Source organism: Hypomesus nipponensis, chromosome 25 (assembly GCF_054491055.1).
Source record: "Hypomesus nipponensis isolate SF chromosome 25, ASM5449105v1, whole genome shotgun sequence".
Lineage (NCBI taxonomy): Eukaryota > Metazoa > Chordata > Actinopteri > Osmeriformes > Osmeridae > Hypomesus > Hypomesus nipponensis.
This window is the reverse complement of record NC_140385.1, coordinates 5,137,125-5,157,420: the sequence shown is the minus strand read 5'-3', so window position 1 is coordinate 5,157,420 and position 20,296 is coordinate 5,137,125. Positions and strand designations below refer to the sequence as shown.

Genomic DNA, 20,296 nt, shown 5'->3' with positions numbered 1-20,296 from the left:
TTTTGAATGTAGGTTAAATTACAACAAGAATGGACCAAGTCAAGTTAAATGAAAAATACATTTAATAACATTGCAAATGAATTAAATCACTTACAAGGCAAACATGTTACAAATAAAAGGAAGATTATATCTTACCAACTCAATGATTATTGTAAATGGGAGAGAAGAAGAAAGGAGAACAAGGATAAGCAGAAGCTAGAGAAGAAGAAAGGCTCCATAACATTCCACATTACATTTTATACCCAACTGTCATCTGTAAAAACAACCAATTAGACCACATCTGGACCCTTCTTCATCAACATACAGTGTGAGGATAATGCCAAAGCACGTCATACAATGAAGTGTGAGAAACAAAGAATATACTTAATCCAGCAACTCAAGTCTTTGGCATATAAGAGGTAGGAGCAGGGTGTCTCCCAGTCTACAATGTTGTGGAGAAGTAATTAAATAGCATTGCTGTCACTGAGACTTACAATGAGAACGCATGTGTGAGACACAACATTACTTCACTCATCACTCAATGCTCTTACAGAATAGGAAAGAGGAAAAAGTAGTATTCTTAGCACTAAAGTATTCCTGTCATTTGGTTTCAATCATTTATGAATCCGAGCAAAAAGTGCGTTGCTTCTCACTACTATACCACCGCCTGTTGGCTTGAAGATGGTGTATGGCGTTGACGTAAGTGTCAGGCACATCATGGGAATTGCAGCTTATCAGACAGACTGAGGAAGGTCAAACTATAGACCTTGGCAGTCAAGGAGAGTCGAAAACACTGGACCCAAAAACCAGACTGTTCCCGTTGAGGTTATCTGTAAGACATTGATAAAGTGAGCTCGTGTTTCACCCCGTCCCATGCTTTTCCCTGTCGAAACAAACCACTAAGAATCTGTTATTCAGGTTGTAAAATCTTCTTTGTGACAAAGCACTCTAACTGCTCTGTTGTGTGTGATGTGTGCAGTGTGATGGTTTGTAATAAAGATGTAGTGTATGTACAGTGAGTGGGCATGATGGTGGGAGGGTATAAAGAGATGTGATTAAATGGAATCCCACACACACCCCAAAGCACTCCAACAGTTTAACTTTTTTTTTTCTAAATGGAAACGTTCATTAGTAGGCCAACATATCTATGACATAACATACATGGGAGTATAGGGTTTGCAGGCACAAAAACATCTTACACATCCTATACCATGTGAGATTTACATCGTTGACGTCACTGACCGTAATACGATAGGCTGACCTTTGACCTTTTCAGACAGAAGCTTCTGGTCTACACTCTGGTGAACTGCTGAGTCAAAGCTCACTGTTCGTCACTTACACATTTTTATCGTTTCTGTAAGATGAGGAACTGCATGTTCATAAAAAGCACTAGTAAACATTGTCAAAGACCTCTTGATCTTTTGTGTTATAGAATGATCCAAAAGGCTTTGGTAGTGTAGAGAAGGCAGTCTGAAAGTCCTGAGTTTCACGCGGACAACGAACAGCTATTACAAAAACGTCTTTCTTTGAGTGTGTGTTCTTTCCAAGGATCATAATTGATCACATGTTCCAATTCATCTTCACTTTCTCAAATAGAGTTTGGCATCCTCTGTTCCTAATAACTGCCTGAGTGTGTGTGTGAGTATTTGTGTGCACCCAGTGGTTTAAATGGGCCACACACTGTGAAAAGCCGTCTATGAGGCAGTATGGTACTGTGACGTAGACCCTGACTCACTGATACATAACTAACATCGTGTGTGTGCGTGTGTGTGTAATGGTGCATGGTTGTGTGTGTATAAAATACAGTGTTTTTCCATATTCACACTAGACATCATTATGACTAAACTTGTTTTTTCAGCACTGCACGTGTCTCTTTTTTTAGCTTGCGACGTACGTCCCTTGTCTAGCAGACCAATAATAAAAGTAGGTTAATGTCCATCTTAAAGGCGATTTCTTTTACAGTGTTCGGTTAGAATGAAGCCACTGAAGACACTTTCTTTTGCTTGCTTTAACAGGAAAATTGTAGCTCTGCAAAAATATCAGCATGAATCATCTCTCGAAATTATTAATAGAACTACACCAATACCTAGGTCCAGAATATATAATGATTAAGGCAATTAAATGGAACTGCTTGAACTTTACAAAACCAGTTCACTGGCTCTTATATGTACTGTATACCTCTTCAGTTGCAAAAGTAATAAAAATAGACTCCCAAAAAGGTATTGATGTTGAATAAAAACAATAACCCCCCCCCCAAAAAAAATAGACAAACTAACAAAATGGAACTGAAATAATAATGACACATGATATAAACAATTATCACAATTACAAAAAAGCATTTTGGAATCACAGTTATTTAGCTCAAAAGAAAACAGCATTTAGTGTACTGAAAACACGAAAAATAATTTGATCAGAATTTGAGGGGCTGAGAATCTGAATACAGCATTGGTGTGTTTTTCGAGTAAGAAAATTATCAGTTACAAGGTGGCAAAAAAACATTGCCCACTTAGATTTTCCACACAAAGCACAATAAGAGTTCTTACAAATGTTTCTCTTAATGTGGGAGTGTGCAGGGAGAGTGTGGAGGTGGATGAGGGCAGAGGATGAGGAGGGAAGGATGTGAGGAAGGATGAGGAGGATGTGAAGTGGGCGTGAAGGTGTGGATCCTACCGTCTGGCTCACTTATCCTTCAACGCTGATGCAGAACGCAGGTGAGCTGACTCATGTTTTCCTGTCCTCTTTCACTCCTTCCCTCCTCCCTTCTTTCCTTCTCTTTCCTTCCTCTCCTTTCATCCTGAACCTCTTTGGCACAGCAGTGAAGTTTAAAACGACACATTCGGGGAAGGGGGAAATGAACCCTGCGTATCAATACAGGCGTGTTTGTGCCTGTGAGCACCTCTAATTCTACTGTCGTTTACTAATAACACTAGCCTTGCTCTGTGTATACGAGTGTGTGCGTGTGTGTGTGTCCATGTGTGAGAAAGAGAGGTTGGGGAAAGTACGTTTCCGAGGTTGTGTGTTCAGCAGTCTACTTTAGCGTGGCATCAGTTTGAGAGTGCGGCCCTGGCCTCCATCTCCTCGCCCTCTTCCTCCCCGCTGACCGCGTCCCCCGAGCTCCCGGTCATCGCTGGGTAGACCACCACACAGAACTTCTGGCCCAGGTACGTCATCTTGGCTGTCGGGACAGAGGGAAGGTCGTTAGAGTTGAGGTGGCGCGGAAACAGGTTCCAGAATATGAACCATGCCCTGCTTAGATACGATAAGTTAGATACGATGTTGTCCTGGGCTGCGTTTCCCAATAACGATGGATCGTAGCAACGATCGAGCAAAAAACGAAACCATCGATTTTTCTTAGGTGCGTTTTTCCAAACATGCTTCTAAGGACGTTTTTTTTTTTGAATTTTCAAGAGACACTTTAGCTACGATGGCTTTGGGAACGGCCCGTAAAACTAAGATTCGTTGTTTGATGGATTCTACGATCAAGTTAGGCTTGCGATGCTTTCGGGAAACGCAGCCCTGTACAATCAGTGGGTCAAGATAATAAAACACAATTGTTTTACAAAACCTTAAGTAGAACCCTGTCAAAATCGCAACCAACTGTTGCAATGTGTCAGTAAACCACCTGAACAGAGGATAGGAGAGAGAACCAGGGGGGAAGAGTGACGTACCAACGAACGTATTGAAGCACTGTGGCTTGTTGTCCCAGTAGACGCCCAGGAAGTAGACGGGCACGCCGGTCAGCATGATGGCCAGGCCGATGCCACAGACCACGGGCTCCGAGTACAGGGAGAAGATGAGCAGGAAGGCCCAGAACAGCAGGTAGATGACGGGCCACACCAGGCTGATCTGGAGGGGGGAGGAGAGGTGGGGGGAGGAGGGGAGAGGAGGGGGGAGGAGAGGTGTAGGAGGTGGGGGGAGGAGGGGAGAGGAGGAGGGAGGAGGAGGGAGGAAAGGTGGGGAGAGGAGGGGAGAGGAGGGGGGAGGAGAGGTGGGGAAGGTGGGGAGAGGAGGGGAGAGGAGGAGGGAGGAGAGGTGGGGGAGGTGGGGAGAGGAGGGGAGAGGAGGGGGGAGGAGAGGTGGGGAGAGATGGGGGGAGGGCACAGGTGGAGAGAAGTGGTGAGAGGAGGGGAGAGGAGGGGGGAGGAGGGGAGAGGGATAAAGAAAAGGTGTCAGTCTTTATAAACATCTAACTTCCACCGCTAGAACAAAAAGACAGCGATTTTCGATCTTGTACTTCGCTTCCTCTGAACAACGCTCACTTTGATTGGCCGGTGTATGTCGGGCTCCTTGATGCGCAGGACAATCTGCCCGGCAACAGTGACTCCGTAGAAGAGGTAATTGATGAAACCCACATAGTTGATGAGGGTGTACATGTCACTGGTGCACAGCATCAGAAGGGTGGACAGACACTGGAGGCGGAGAAGGAGAGAGAGAAGGAGAGAGAGGAGAGAGAGAAGGAGAGAGAGAGAGAAGTTTAGGATCAAACCATGTACAGTGAGATGGATACCAACATGTGGCAATGACAAAGAAAAGAAAGAAAGGCCTCCTCACAGTGAAAAGCAGGGCAGGGATGGGGGTGCAGCGTTTCACATGAATCATGGCCAGCAGACTGGGGAGGTGACCCTCTCTAGCTCCGGCAAAGAACAACCTGGCACACAGAGAGAGAGAGGGAGGGAGAGAGAGAGAGAGAGAGAGAGAGAGAGAGAGAGAGAGAGAGAGAGAGAGAGAGAGAGAGAGAGAGAGAGAGAGAGAGAGAGAGAGAGAGAGAGAGAGAGAGAGAGAGAGAGAGAGAGAGAGAGAGAGAGAGAGAGATGTTAAGCGTATGGTCTAGTGCACACTGTGTGACATACTACACACTACATGTAATACATAGCACGCATAGCTCATGGTAAACAGCGTGTAGCTGGGTAAGATGATGGGGCAGACTGACCGAGAGGAGGTGAAGAGGGAACCGTTGACCCCTCCGAAGGTAGAGAGAGCCACAGAGATGGGCATGATCCATGACATCACGCCCAGGAGCTTCTCACCAAACGTCTGGTGGGGAAAGAGAGAGAGGGAGAGAAGGCTTTACTAATGAGAAACACTTTAGTGAAAGCAGCGAAAAACAACCCAGCAACCTTATACATTGACACTCTGTAACCACCAGAGGGAGCTGGAGTTTTTCTCAACAGCAGACACGTTAATGACCAGCGGGGAGGAGAAGGGTGGAGTTACTCACCACGGCAACGGCATTGGAGGCCAGCAGCTCCTGGGGGCTCATGGCAGTGACGTAGGCGATGTTCGCAAAAACATAGACGAACGTCACCAGGGGGATGGAGATGAAGATGGCACGAGGAAGGTTCCTACAGGGATGGAGGAGAGACAGGTGGAGGGATGGAGGAGAGACAGATGGAGGGATGGAGGAGAGACAGGTGGAGGGATGGAGGAGAGACAGGTGGAGGGATGGAGGAGAGACAGGTGGAGGGATGGAGGAGAGACAGGTGGAGGGACGGAGGAGAGACAGGTGGAGGGATGGAGGAGAGACAGGTGGAGGGATGGAGAAAAGGGTTAGAACGTATATGAAAAGACATAAGTGACTATACAAGAAATGTATTCTGAAGTCCTGTTGGTCCTCAGCCTTGGAAAAAGGTAAGAGAGGCTGCATGCAGTGCCGCATGGGACACATTTGTATGACAAATGTGTGAAAGCAGATCTAATGAGTGAGAGCAGATCTCCGTGGTTACTCACACATAAGGGTCCACCAGCTCCTCTGTGACGTAGTTGAGGAAGTTCCAGCCCCCGTAGGCAAAGGAACCCTGTAGGAAGGCCAGCGCTATGAGCCCCACGTCGTATTCCTGGAAGGGCTCAAAGGCGTTCTTGGGCTCCAGCCAGTGATACTCCCCTGCAGGACGGAGGGGGGGGGGGGGAGAGAATGGACAGGATACATTTACATTACATTTACATTTAGCAGACGCTCTTATCCAGAGCAACTTACAGTAAGTACAGGGACATTCTCCCTGAGGGTGATATGCCTTGCCCAAGAGCACAACGTCATTTGGCACAGTCAGGAATCAAACAGGCAAACCTCTGACTAATAGCCAGACTCTGAAGTCATATGGACTTGGGTACGTGCTTGTCGGTGTGTGTGGTCTTGTTTAACTGATCAAAGTCCCCACAAGGATAGTAAACTAAGAAAGAATGAACCTTGAGGGGACTTTTTCTTGGACTCCACATGTGCTATTTCTAGTGGGTTTTAGGAGGTTACAATTAGTCTTTGGGTTAGAATCACATCAAGGGTTAAGGTTCGGGTTAGGAGTTAGAGGTATCCCAATACTGAATGGGAGTGAAAAAGTGGTCCTTTGTTGAAACAAACCCTGTGTACGTGGGTGTGTGCGTGTGCTAGTTTATTAATTCCTGTTGAAAGGGTAACTACACGGGGACTGAGATTGGATTAGACTGAGTAAGCACTATTGGCTCTTGCAGTGTCTGCTCAATATCCCTCCCTTCTGTCTCCTTCCTCCCTTCCTTCTCTCCCTCCAATCTCATTATCCTACCAACATGCCCCTTTCATTTTTTAGGTTCATCTCTCTTTCTCCCATCCGCCAGCTCTCTCTATCTCTCTTTCCCCCCTTTTTTACAGTCGCCCTGCATCCCCCTCTTCTTCCTTCCTCTCCCCTTCTCCCTCTCTTTCCCCTTTATCAGCCTGAGTGGCTGAGTCGATCATTGTGTTGCTGTACCAACAGGCAGATCCCCCTGTGTTTTCTCTGTGGATCCATCCCATAATGCGGTGGCTGGCGTCACAGTGCTCTGTGAGGCCTCTGTCACAACTGACCCTCAGTCCGGTCATCTTTACTAATCCCGCAGAGGCCCGCCGCAGTGAAAACCACATTAGTGCTGGGATCTCAACCAGGGGCCTGTGAACCCCACAACCTCCACGGCGGCCGGACCCACTGACCCACTCTGTGTGTAGGACTGTGTGAGGGTCAGAGTAGTCTATGTCTCTCAGAGATGGTGGCATGCTGATGGTTAGAGTCACGCACCCACACACACATACTTGCCCACACACACACACATACTTGCCCACACACACACACATGTCCACACACACACACACACACACAGATGGGGCTTACCCTTGCAGATCTGCACGATGCCCATGATGATGATGAGGGCCAGGGCCAGCAGTTTGCCGGCAGTGAAGATGTCCTGAACCCGCGTGGCCCATCTCACACTGGAGCAGTTCACCCACGTCAACAACACTGGAGACAGAGACAGAGAGACAGAGAGACAGAGAGAGAGAGAGAGAGAGGGGGGGGGAGGAGAGTTAGCTATCATTTAATATATACCCTTTCAAACAGAAGCAATAGCATGATGAGAGATTCACACCGAAAGAAATATGATGTTCCAATATTAATATTCCCTACGATGTTTTCAGTTCCTGCCTACACTGAAGAATTCAGTTCCTATGTTAAGAGAGTAGCTTGTGTCTCCCGCTACAAGGAACTACTTTCTACAAAATGGTGGAGCACAGCTTAGGGTGAATATATCATATCGATCCTTGAGCTAAGAGACCTTTGCTTCGGCCTCCCTGGCCATTTATTGTCATTGTGAACTTTGACCCCAACCATACTTCCTCAGACTCGGACTGTCTCTTAGATAGATGACACCTTTGCAAACAGCAAAGACGTAGAATATACTCTCCTTTCACACCTTTCATAAATATACCCAATTCTTAAGTTTATCTTGATTATTAGGAAGTAGATTTTCGGGCTGGAACCTGGTGATAACTGTGCACTATCTGTAAGTACAGCAACCAGTCAGTGTCTCTGCTCTTTCCAGCTCTTCTCTCCTACGTTCTCTCAGGCTAAGATAGTGAAGATAGCGAGGAGATAGGGCCTCCGTATCTAGGCTCAGTAGTTCAGAAGGTTTCTGGCATGCCGGTGTCTACCAGACTGCATCCGGGAATGTTACACACGGACCCCACATCCATATGAACAACATGTTTTTCAGTTATACAACACCTCAGGCTAGGATGACCAAGATCTAAGACATGCTGCCCAGCCATAAAAACACCCACACTCGTACACACACACACTCACACACACATATAGGCACGCGTGCACACTCACACACTCACAGCAAGGGATGCAGACGTCGACTGTTTGGAATGTTTCTCGAAGTTTGAAGGGTTGGTATTGGGGGACAAGGGGGTAGTGGACCGGCAGACAGGGAGCGTGCTTTGGGTCAGTTCTGAGAGGGCCTGTAACTAACAGCAGCTGCAGACACACTGCAGTGGTGTGTGTGGGTGTCTGTGACAGGTCTTGAAGGATCACTGACATGCTGGCAGGCTCAACTGACTCACCAAGGTGCTTCAAGGTGGGACGAATACAGGTTAGTCTGTCTAAAACAATTGACTGTCAACAAGACTGTCAACAACCTTTGTTTCGCACGCGGACAATATTTTTAACTGACTGTGACTTAAGGTGGACAGCGTCAAAAACAGCATCAACAAGTGTACACAAACAAGTGTAAAAATATAATGATTTGTCTCAATCCGGTCTGAACTCTATGCAGGACTGGAAAGTCTTATTGGGTAATAATATAACCCACATAAACACACAAACACCTGGAACTGGGCTCCTTCTCAGAACTCTCTTCCTCAGCTGTTTGTAAACTGAGTACACAGAGGGACAAGCTGAGGGATTCCCTGACAGCTAAACAACATGGTGCACACACACAGAGACACACAAGCACACACACAGAGACACACAAGCACACACACACACAAGCACACACACACACACAAGCACACACAAGCACACACACGCGCACACACAAAAGCACACACACAAGCACACACAGACACGCACAAGCACAAGCACACACACACGCACACACAGACACGCACACACACACAAAAGCACAAGTACACATTTCTTCTCTGCAGTTGTGGGAGGAGCTATACTGCACTTGTTCTTTTTTTACTGCACACTCGGCAAAAAAGGTTCCTGTGCAGTGCACGAGACAGTGCTGGTGACCAACGTCAGTCTTGCACACGGGGAAACAGAGAGCAGTCCAGATCTATCTATGGCTGGGGGTTCTAGGGATTGGGTTCTAAGTATTCGGCGAGGGGGGACACTAAACTTGATTGATGACGATAACCACCAGCAGAACAAACTGTGCTCGTGGGTTTGGAACAGTGGAGAAAGGACAGGTAACACCAGACAGAGTGAGGAAAGACAGGGAGAGAGAGAGAGAGAGAGAGAGAGATAGAGAGAGAGAGAGAGAGAGAGAAAGAGAGAGAGAGAGAGAAAGAAAGAAAGAGAAAGAGAGAGAAAGAGAGAGTGTGTGTGTGGGGGGGGGGGTTGATGGGGTACAAGGGCAGCATTAGTAACCCCTTGTAACCTCTCACCCAGTTTCCCAACTGTCTGAGCAACAACACGAAATTCGTTAGATAGAAAAAATAAAAAGATGTACATAACAGAAAAGCTGCTTGACAACATCTGTCCAATTTACTTCAGGGGAAACGACATCATGCAGAGGCCTCGGCCAATCAGGTTGCTGTGTTCTCGTACAACGCTTGAAAAACACTGCTGAGTCAGCCAATGGAAATGATTGTGGGCCAGACCCAGTCTCAGCTTACACAAGGACCTTTTCACCATGCCAGACGAAGGCTCAAGTAAAAGACAGGAACACAGAGGGGGAAAAGCAGGTAAATCTCGGTCAAAACCACTTTAATTACCAGCAAAAACAATCGGTTGGCAGATATTCTGGGGGGTGGCCTGGAACACCAGTTCCCAGGAGAGAAGGTGTCTCTGCTGTCTGCACCGTGTGTCCTCCTGGGCCACCGTCCGTCTTTAAGGCTGAACAACAACATGTCACCAGATAGCCACAGGTGCATTCCTCTACGGGTCACCAAGTGCTCTGTCCCACTTGAGAACCGTTTTCATGGAAACATATTAAAACTTAAATCTCCTTTATAAATCTACCAATTAAATGACTTTGTTTTTTTAAACAAATATCCTTTTCACTTTTAACCCAGTTCTACTGGCTTTATGGATAGGTTAAACAGATTAAAGAAAAGACATAATATTATGGACTGATATTACTGTATGTCTTCCTGTGGCTTGTTATGAACTGGTTTGACACACACACACACACCTCTCTCCTTGTCTCTCCCTCTCAGTCTGTGGCCTGTCTGTGGTATTTGGACAGTGTGTGTGAAGATTGTGGAGGTACCCAGATCTACTACTGTCAGAGGGGTGATAACTCATCTATCCATTTGTTCCAACACGCTCCTGGACTCCCTCCACTCTCTTTACTGTCGGTTATCCTCTATGGTCTGACCAAGGAGTACAAAGAAAGAGAGTGGCAGAAACCAAGGGCGTAATTATATGGGGGGACACGTCCCCCCCAATATTTAAAAAAGGAAAATTTGTCCCCCCCAATATTTGTTCATACTGTATGATTATGCGGGCAATATCGATGACTGCTAGCCTACGTCTTTCTTTCCAGCTCCGAAAATATCAAATCCCAGCCAGTCAATTTCCCAAATCCATTCAACTTGCCTTTCACTATACATTAACAACCTATTTCTACTGAAATCCATGTCATGATTTCTCTATACGTCAATGAGTGAGTAAGCAGCGCAACATCAGACAGACATTTAGCAAGTATGTATGGATGGTAAATATCCAGTATTTGGCTAACTTAATCCCTGAGATAAAGACTAGATGAAATACACTAGAATTGAAAGAATTGTAGAATTAATGTGAATTTCGATTGCAATACTATACAGCTTGTATGGGACTTTTGAAAAGCTAGCCAACAGCAACCTATACAGGATAGCATGTAGCCTGGCTTTACAGCAAACTGGGATATCAGTCATGCAGTGACAGGCTAGTAAAACGTACCAAAGCTTTGACAGCGTTTTGGGCTACGTTCCTGTTCTCTGAATTGGGTTATCTAGCAAGTTATTTTAGACTCCTGCCATTTGTTCTTTCTTCCTTCATCATTTTCATCATTCATCATTCATCATTGGAATTGCGTTGCTGTTGTATTTTGCTAGCCTGGCTGCCTGCCAGCCCAACTTAGCCCTGCCCACAAACAAAGTTGGTCGGGAAGTTGGGTCTGGGATCGCTAGTTTGGGGAAAAAGTATGTCTGAACAGGAGCTGGCCAAAAATGAACGAGACTTCAGCAGCTGACGTCCGTTATTTTTGGGGGGGTAAAAAAAAGAGTATGTTTCTGGAGATGTTAGACATTATTAACAGAGTAGTAGTTCATTATGTCAGACATGTTTTAAGGTACAGGACACCAGACTTACATAGTTCTTAACTGACATTGTGAGTGAATGTATGTGAGTAAGATGGGGTAATAAGCCCAACACAGAAAAATCCCACAGCTGTCCCCCCCAATGTTTGATTGACTATTTTGCCCTTGGCAAAAACAAAGAGTGGAGGAGGGGAAGAAAGGAAGAGAGAGAGAGAGAAAGAGAGCTAGAGAGAGGGAGAGAAAGAAAGAGAGAGAGAAAGAAAGAGGTAGAGAAAGTAAGAAAGATACTGTAGACTGGTACCATCAAACACACGCTGGAAAGTAAATACAAATTGTTTACCTTCCTCCCTCCTACGTCCAGCAACACTGAATAAAACGTGAATAAAACGTCAATCAATCACTCCAACATCCCCCGGATCTCTTCCTTCTCTCCCATGTCCCCAAACTGCCCTCACCTCCCTTCATCCCTCTCTTTCTCACATTCCTCTGTGACTTAACCTGTGGTGAGAGAGTTCAGAGTGTTGCCAGAGCACAACAAGCTGGGATAAACAACCCAAAGTCCGACTCCTTTCACTCAACAGGAGGCAGATCACGGATCTCCTCAGCCAAGATGGTGGTCAAATAAAATCCCTCATTGTAACCATCTCTCAGTGACGTATTGGGAATATAACCCACAACCATCACAATACCTGATCCACAAGGTCCCAACTTATAAGCTACATCAACATCATCATGTGTTCGGTTCATTTTTTTATCGACATCTTGATCTCTAGTTAAATGCTCGACCACTGAGATACACCCATCCAGGTAAGGAATCTAGAGGGACTTCTACATGAATTACAGAGCTTTAAAGTTGAGGTATACATAGTTCTGGAACATTAACTGGTACAGAACAGTCTCCTGTCCTCCTGAAACAAGTCTCCAAGGTCACTGGATAGAAGCGAATCTTAAATGAGCTAAGTGTAGGCGTGTGAATGGAGGCGAGGCGAGGCGAGGCGAGGCGGGGCGTGGAGACTCACACAGGCAGACAGCGGCCAGCAGGCGCAGGCCGTTCTCCGGTGGGAAACAGGTGGGGAAGAGGGGCTGCAGGACGTAGTTGGAGAAGGTGAGGGCGATGACCGCCTGGTTGGTGGGGTAGATCACCAGCACGGCGATCCACAGACGCAGGAAGCTGGAGTGAGAGAGAGAGGGATGGAGGGATTAGCACACAAACCCATGAACACACACTGATTTCTGTAGGTAAATCCTATGGGGTTCAGTCCACTCATGGTATGCTGATTTTCATGGGGGTTTGTCGATTCTTATACTGTAGATTGGATTGCTATTGGGGTCAGACAGTTAATCCAGAGTTGATTGCTATGGGAGTCAGTTCATTCATAGAACCGATTCTCATGTGAGTTTGTGGATTCACAGGTTTGATTCCTATGGCTGTCAGTTGATTCGTATAGATTTGATTCCTAGAAAGGTCAGTTTAGGGCTTCATCTGACTGCGAAAGAAGAGCACATGAGGGCCGCTGCATGCTTTGGCCATACATTCTACACAAGCTTATGAACCGCTCAGTACACTTCGCTCCCCCTGCCTTGTTAACCCAGCTGTCCCTCACGAGAATGTGTGTGTGGTGTGTGTTTTGGGGAGGGATCCGTGTGTGTGTGTGCGTGTGTTTAGGAAGTGCTAACACTGTAAGATTAAATAAAGTCTAGAAGCTGAGCCCCCACATAACACATAACTGTATTTGCCAACAGTGATTGCTGTTGGAATGCTAATTCGGTTTGAAGCTTGAAGCCTAAGAGTGTGTTGATTTAGATTGACACACTCACAAAACACAGTATACTGTACATACATGTTTACAGTAAGTTCCCACGGGCATACAAAACATACAAAAATCCCATGCATAGACGCATACATGAGACACACACACACCTAAACACACAGCACAAAGCACAAGGCAATGAAAACAAACGTTTCTAGAACGTTGTTTATTATCCAAGACCAAGGGTACCATGAAAATGTTCGACCCCCAAAACATCAAGCTAAGCCAAACAACAAAGCCTTCTGGGTAAAAGCTCCATCTGTGGACTTTTCCCATTGAAGTCTCATTGATAACTACAAAGGCAGTCAGAGACGATTGTTTCAGGTGTTTAGGCTAGTGGAATTCCGCTCCCAAAATATCACCACGGTGATAAAAATGCATCCTTGCCGCCGATACAAAACAACAAGCGAATCTGTGTTTGTCGTCAAAAGGACATCTACAGTAACTGAGTACCAGTGGGGGGTCAGGGGTATTCTTGGAAAAGACAGTAGCCTTCTGAGTATGTCCATACAGCTTCAGCACTTGAAAGGATTTCAAATCCGTCTTGTGCTCTGTGGGAATGCCAGGTCTTTGTGGTAGGGGGTTGTGTATTCACCGTCAGGCTGACGCCGGATTAACCGGGCCCTCCAGCCAAGTCTTTTCAGAACACTCATTTAACCCTTTTCCAAATAAAATGTTATATATTTGGGGCCTTTTTTTCAGCTGAGTATTACTGTAATTATCAGATGTATTGATAGGACAGTTGGAGAAAGACAGGAAGGCAGGGAGGAAGAGACGAGGTGAAGAGGGAAGGAAATGACCTCAGTCAGAATTGAACCCCCCAGGCCCCTACATTAAGCCTTAACGGCATACCCTCTTACCCAATGAGATACCGGGAGCGAACCTTTACGAAATATCATTCGACCCAGGTCGGACAGTCCACCAACCCCTCCGACCTCCCCCTTCCACTCACCCCGCCAGGCCTCCAAAGATGTCCTTGACGTAGGAGTAGTCTCCCCCAGACTTGGGGATGGTGACGCCCAGCTCTGCGTAGCACAGCGCGCCGATGGCAGTGATGATGCCTGTGACGATCCACACGATAAGAGCCAGGCCCACGGAGCTGGCGTTCTCCATCACACCCTTGGGGCTGACGAAGATGCCAGAACCAATGATGTTGCCTAGGGAGAGAGAGTGGGGAAGGTTATTGGTGGTACACCGGCATTGCATCCAACCAATAGAAGTAGGAGGGAATGGTTATTTATGTGACACCTGTATTTAAAAAAATATATATTGTGGAATATATATACTGTATATAGGAGTGTGGAATGCGAATGCCTTACAGTGGTAGAGGGGACGATTACATTTTGGGCATGAATCCACTGACATGGAGTAGATGTTAGACATAGCACGAGAGAAAAGGAGAGAAAAAAGGAGAGAAAGAAAGAGAGAGGGAGTGGATGAGAGAGAAAAAGACAAAAGAAGAGAATGTCGTTGCAGAATTGATGAGACGCCAGGCCAGCAGAGTGGAAGCACAATGTGCTGACTTAGCACCGAGCATGGGGAAAGAGGAAGAGAGACATGGAGAGGGAGACAGAGAGAAAGGGGAAGAGAGAGAGAGGAAGAAGGAGAGAGAGAGAGAGAGAGAGAGAGAGAGAGAGAGAGAGAGAGAGAGAGAGAGAGAGAGAGAGAGAGAGGAAGAGAAACAGGGAGGGAAAGGGTGAAATTGTGCAGAGAGGGAAGGGAGGGGCAGAGGGGTAAAAGAGGGGGCTGCATCTAATGCCCTGACAGTTTTTGTAAGCATCAAACTCTCAACCAGTTTAAAGAGGAGACAATTTAGAGAAAGAGAGAGAGAAACAAAAGAGAGAGAGACAGAGAGAGAAACAAAAGAGAGAGAGAGAGAGAAACAAAAGAGAGAGAGAGAGAGAAACAAAAGAGAGAGAGAGAGAGAGCAGCTCCTGAGCAGGTTGGACATGAAAGAGGCCGTGCTGTTCAAGGTCCAGTTCACATGACAGGTTCACTTGTGCCTACCAAGGACCTGACAAGGCCAGGGTCAGGGAAGTCCACCAATTAGACAGAGCTGACTAATCAGGCATAAACTGAACGTGAACCCAACAACGAATGAGGTGACATAGTCAAAGGTTGCAGGCTGTAAGGAGCTCTCTCCTGATTCGCTGTGAGGTATTTAGCTTGACAGTGCAAGAGTCAAAGGTTTTGATAACTGTGCACTTGTCAGGTCATTCAGTCGTTTGGGTGGGGTTTTAGTGTGTGTGTGTGTGTGTGTGCGTGTGTGAGTGTGCGTGTGTGTGTACGTACAGTATGTGTGTGTGACACCTTATCTTACTGTATAAAAAATGCTCCCTTCTTCTCTTGCACATTCATTAACCACAATTAACCTTCCTATGTGCGTGGCTACCTTCGCAAAGCCACAAACTAGAGGCCAGCCAGGGTCTTTTTTCTTCTCAGACGTACATCTCTGGAACAAAATGTGCAAATGTGTCCATATGTTCAATCCCATCGGTCACCACGTGCCTGGAACAAGCGATTCAGCCCCTCAGACGCACACACACCTTAACACCCGTAACATGTTCCATGTGTGCAGATGTTCAGGTTTGCGGTTCAGTGGGGCAGTTTTGGTGGGCTTTGTCTATGTACGTGTGTGTGTGGGTGAAAGGTAAACGTGAGATAAATCCCAACCAAGGACAGGCTGTGTGTGAGAGAGAAAGAGAGTTTCAGCAGAGAGAGAGAGAGAGAAGAGAGAGAGAGAGAGAGAGAGAGAGAGAGAGAGAGAGAGAGAGAGAGAGAGAGAGAGAGAGAGAGAGAGAGAGAGAGAGAGAGAGAGAGAGAGAGAGAGAGAGAGAGAGAGAGAGAGAGAGAGAGAGAGAGAGAGAGAGAGAGAGAGAGAGAGAGAGAGAGAGAAAGAGAGAGAGAGAAAAAAAGGAGAAGGAATACCCCATGGACAATAATAAGACTACATTTTCAAACGCGGAACAAAATGTTACTTATGAATAGTGCTGTACACAAGAACTAGTTAAGACTGGTTGGGTTTGTTATGGAGCACAATCAAACTCTGTGGGAGGGAAGGCATCTGCATTGTGTGTGTGTGTGTGTGTATAAGAGTGGTGCTGATCACAAAAGAAACTACAGGTTTCCTCTTCACCCTGTCACCCTATTTCCCCTTCCAGACAGGACACACACACACACACTCAGCCCTGGGCCTTCCCTGTCCTTTAAGGACCCAACCCTGGGCCTTCACCCAGCCACGCCACTCTCTCCTCCCTCTTCCTTGTTACAATGAATTAAGTACACAGCAACAACACCGCTGCGGAAAGTCAAGAGCCCAAAAAAGTCAAATGAATCTCCTTCTATGGTCTCTGGAGTCCTCCAACCGCAGGGGGTGAAAATACGCACAGTCACACGCGCATATTGTACTCTACTAAAAACATCAACATTTTTGCAGCTGCATTGAGCCGTTTTGTTACTGTGTTAATTCGGTCAGAGTGAGAGATTAGTGCTTTCACTTCCTGTGTCCAGAGCTTTAGGCTTACACCCCTCCCAGCTGAGACAACCTGCAGCCTGGCGGGAGTCCAGCATTCAGCTCTCCCTCTCTCTCTCTCCCTCTCTCTCTCTCTCTCTCTCTCTCTCTCTCTCCATCTCTATCTCTCTCTCTCTCTCTCCCTCTCCCTCTCTCTCTCTCTCTCTCTCTCCCTCACACACACACACACACACTCCCACATACACACACCACAAAACTCTAATAGGATGCACGGAGAGAAAAGGGGGCGAACGTGGAAAATGTGTAAGCTGTATGGAGTACACACTGTGTGTGTGTGTGTGCGTGTGTGCAGGTGTGTGAGTCCTCCGTTGCAATCCCATTCCCAGTAGCCTGTCTGACTGAGTGAGGTGGTGACTCTGAGCCTAACTGATTGCATCGCTCTGATGAGCCCAGCAAACTCCTTTTCTCTTTCATCGCCGTCCAAAACACGCCAGATCCAACGTGGCAACGCCACGATGGCTGCCGGTGACACGCAGGCCGACCTGCAAATCATCCCCCCGCTTTGGGCCCAATAAGGAAGGTCATTAACAGCACGCATTAAAGGGAAAAGTCTGACGGATTGGTCGGGGCCTGTTCAGGACACGCCAGTGGTCTGTGGAGGGACCAGTGCCATCTCCACAGTCTCACGGGGAATTAGGAATGGGATCATCCCAATCCTCCTTCCTGACAGGGCTCAGACACAGGTCAGAGCTTATACAGCTCAGCTTATGAAACAGTATTATCCAAGGTAAGAGAGGGGGGGGGTTCCTCCAAACAGCCAAAAGTTGATTTAATTTCTGTGTGTAATCAGGGGAGGGATGGAGGGGAGAGGGGTGGGTAGAGAAATAACATCTGATTATACAGAGTGCATAGATCCATACAAGCCAATTAGTTCAGAGAAGCTCACTGGAGCGTGCTGAGAAATCAGAGGTCTGGGAAAAAGAATGCAGCGTTTGTCAGATAAAGGCCCACCTCTCACCCTGGTCGCTCTCTCTCACTCCCGTACGGTATCTCCTACTCTCCCTCTCTCTATCTATCTGTCTCATGTGAGGTGAAAATTTGACGAGGTGTGGTGTGTGAATGAATGACTTTGCCAAGGACACTGACTGTGATCTGGCGACCACAGTTTGGAGACAAGCACTGGACTCTGGATCGCTGTAAAACTACAAAGACCTTCATGCTTTCAACCTCCGTACGGATAGTTAGTTGACAGGAAAAAAATGATGTTAGGTACGCTTGTGCTTGGATACAATGCTAACCTGTTTGTCTGCGCTCACTGTTGACCCTAACCGAATTGAGATTAAAGGGTGCCGTTTCAGTCTTGTGCATCACTTCCTGTGAACCCTCTCCCGCTCTCTTTCTCACAGCATCTAGTCCCTGGGGAGCATCTTTCCTCTTTCTGTTCCTTTACCATGGAAACGTGTGCGTGAGTGAGTCATCATCGCCATCTCAAGGTCGAGACCACTGGGCAGGCTGTGACTTACCTGGACCCAACAAATACTCTCTCTCTTTCTCCCTCCCTGTCTATCTTTATCTCTCTCTCTCTCTATCTCCCTCCCTGTCTCTCTATCCCTCCCTCTATCCCTGTCTCTCTCTCTTTCTCTCTCTCTCTGTAAACATATCAATTAGAGCTCATCAGAATCCAAAGATGGTATGGATTTAGAATCCGATACAATAATAACCCTTGTGTTGGCTGTGGATGTTGAAATGATGGGTTTCTCAGGTCTGCACTGATTGATCCTTGTGTCATTTCCCACACATTTGTGGGATATATGTTTTAATTTCACAGAATCCTCCAATATTTTCTAATTCAATTACCTGGGACTGTGTACTTTAAGGGGAACTAAAGGCGGACAATAAAAGTGAAGCGATGATAATAAAAGTGTGATGCCAGTCTGGGTCATGTATAGGCAATCCTTCAGCAGGGCGGAACTGCATGAGGATGATCAAAAGGGTTGAATTATTAACAACTGTACCACAGGGTTGGAAAGAAACCCTAACCCTGAGAATGGAGAAGTGTTCTGGCACAGGCAGTGAATGACTAAATAACAAGTGCTTCATTATTTATCCTTGAGGAAGGTAAATCTGTTCAGCTACGTGTGAGTGTGTTTTTATGAGTTCACTCACAGTCAGCATCACATATGTACTTTAAACAACGTTGCCTCTGAATTGTTTCCTAAAGCTCTAAGCAGAGCGGTTATCTTTTCAGTAGACTAGATTTCATGCAAGCAGGTGACTTAGAAAAAACACACCAAGCAAGCACGCACGCACGCACGCAGACGCATGCACACAGACATACATATTCCAGACCCCCCAAAAGATTTGTATTTTGGGTTTCCAGTATCAAAGTGACAGTGTCTCAACATAAGGATCACAAAGGTACACTCACCAACTATAATTCCGCAGGCGCTCACGAGGCCAATCTCTTTCTTTAACGCCACTCCACCGCCGCCGCCGTCTTTCTCGGAGCCGGCGGCAGCATCTCCTCCGGAGGCGACGCTCCCACGCTGCCTGGGACCGTCCGTCATCTTGATGCTGGTAGGTGAGTGGCTCAGCCCTCGCTGTGGTACTTGATTCTGCGGCCGTTCCTGGTTGGACAGCGCGCGAGAGGCTGCTGAACTGTGAGGCGCAACGTGCTCTTATGGTATGACAGCACACTCACTCAGGCGTGATGACACAGCGAGATGACCGTTGTCTGATAAAGTTGTTGCAATGAAGAAGCAACAGTGTAGACCGATAGCTTCTGTTTTCTTATTGACAGGTAGGGGAATTATAAATATAAACTGAAGGCAAATACAACACTCCTTTTGAAATGCCTTGGCAACTCACGGAGTCACGGGCATGCCTATCGCCAAAATAGTACTGTTGACAGTTGGTCAATTTGAGCTGTACTTTACTTTAAAAGAATGTGGTAATCTGACATCAAAACAATGTCTTTTTTTCCACACAAGCACACTAATAAAAATACTTTGCTGCTAACTTATCTGTATCGTGTAGTTTTAGTTCCTTTAAAGCTGCTTGATCAACAAAAGTGCTTGTAAAAAGCGTTGATGTCTTTATGCGTGCGTCTCTAACAATTGATCCTGCAGAGGTAGGTAGCCCAACAGCTAAAGTAATCTAATAAAACAGTAACATGAAGGCAACAGTAGTCCATTTAGTGAACAAGAATCGCATATTCCAGTGACATTCTGTAAAACATTAAAAGTTTGAGGTCTTCGTGTGACAGCAAACGAAAAAAAAACGCTTTACTCCTTCCTAGTTCCAGGTGCAAGTTTGAGACAGAAGAGCATCCACACGAGACTAATTTCGAAAGTCTTCGATCTCTGAAACACCAGCGCGTGTTTGGCAGCTGAGCCTCGTCCTTTCAGCTTCGTTTTGATTCAGAAAAGGAGATGTAATGAAGTAAATATACGTATCCCTTCATATGAATACAGTAGCACCTCCCCTTTATTCCGACCCCCCCCCCCCATGCTCTCCACTAAGACTTGTTTTCTTCTCCTAACCTAAACTAACCCTCCCATAGCCCCCCCCCCCCCTTTCAGAACACTACTGTCAGATGTTACCCCCACCACTAACACAAACACACAAACACACACACACACACACACATCCCTTATTTAATGCCCATATTAGTATAAAACAATGTGAATCTTGGGTCTGGAGACAAAGCGCATCTCCCTAAGGTAGATACTTGCAAAAAATATATATATTAGAGGACAAGATTTACACTTTGTCACAATGAAA

The 20,296-nt window shown here is 46.4% G+C and overlaps 1 protein-coding gene across 1 annotated transcript; it reads right to left on the bottom strand.

The window, feature by feature from the left end:
- Positions 1-44: 44 nt before the first annotated feature.
- slc7a8a (solute carrier family 7 member 8a) lies at positions 45-19,956 on the bottom strand. The gene is made up of 11 exons (XM_084691752.1): positions 18,942-19,956; positions 13,994-14,198; positions 12,250-12,401; positions 7,092-7,217; positions 5,707-5,860; positions 5,198-5,321; positions 4,910-5,013; positions 4,531-4,627; positions 4,239-4,388; positions 3,648-3,825; positions 45-3,154 (listed from the first exon to the last, which is right to left on the bottom strand). The coding sequence occupies exons 1-11, from the start codon at positions 19,078-19,080 to the stop codon at positions 3,024-3,026; spliced, it is 1,560 nt and encodes a 519-aa protein (XP_084547878.1). The 5' UTR covers positions 19,081-19,956; the 3' UTR covers positions 45-3,023.
- Between the last annotated feature and the right edge of the window lie 340 nt (positions 19,957-20,296).

Bases quoted from the DNA above. Each gene is read 5' to 3' on its own strand.
- slc7a8a (XM_084691752.1), bottom strand. From the start codon at position 19,080: ATGACGGACGGTCCCAGGCAGCGTGGGAGCGTCGCCTCCGGAGGAGAT. The intron at 5,322-5,706 runs GTGAGTAACCAC...CCATCCCTGTAG, and splicing joins GAGCTGGTGGACCCTTATGT to GAACCTTCCTCGTGCCATCT. The intron at 4,628-4,909 runs GTCAGTCTGCCC...TCTGTGTGCCAG, and splicing joins TCCCTCTTCACCTCCTCTCG to GTTGTTCTTTGCCGGAGCTA.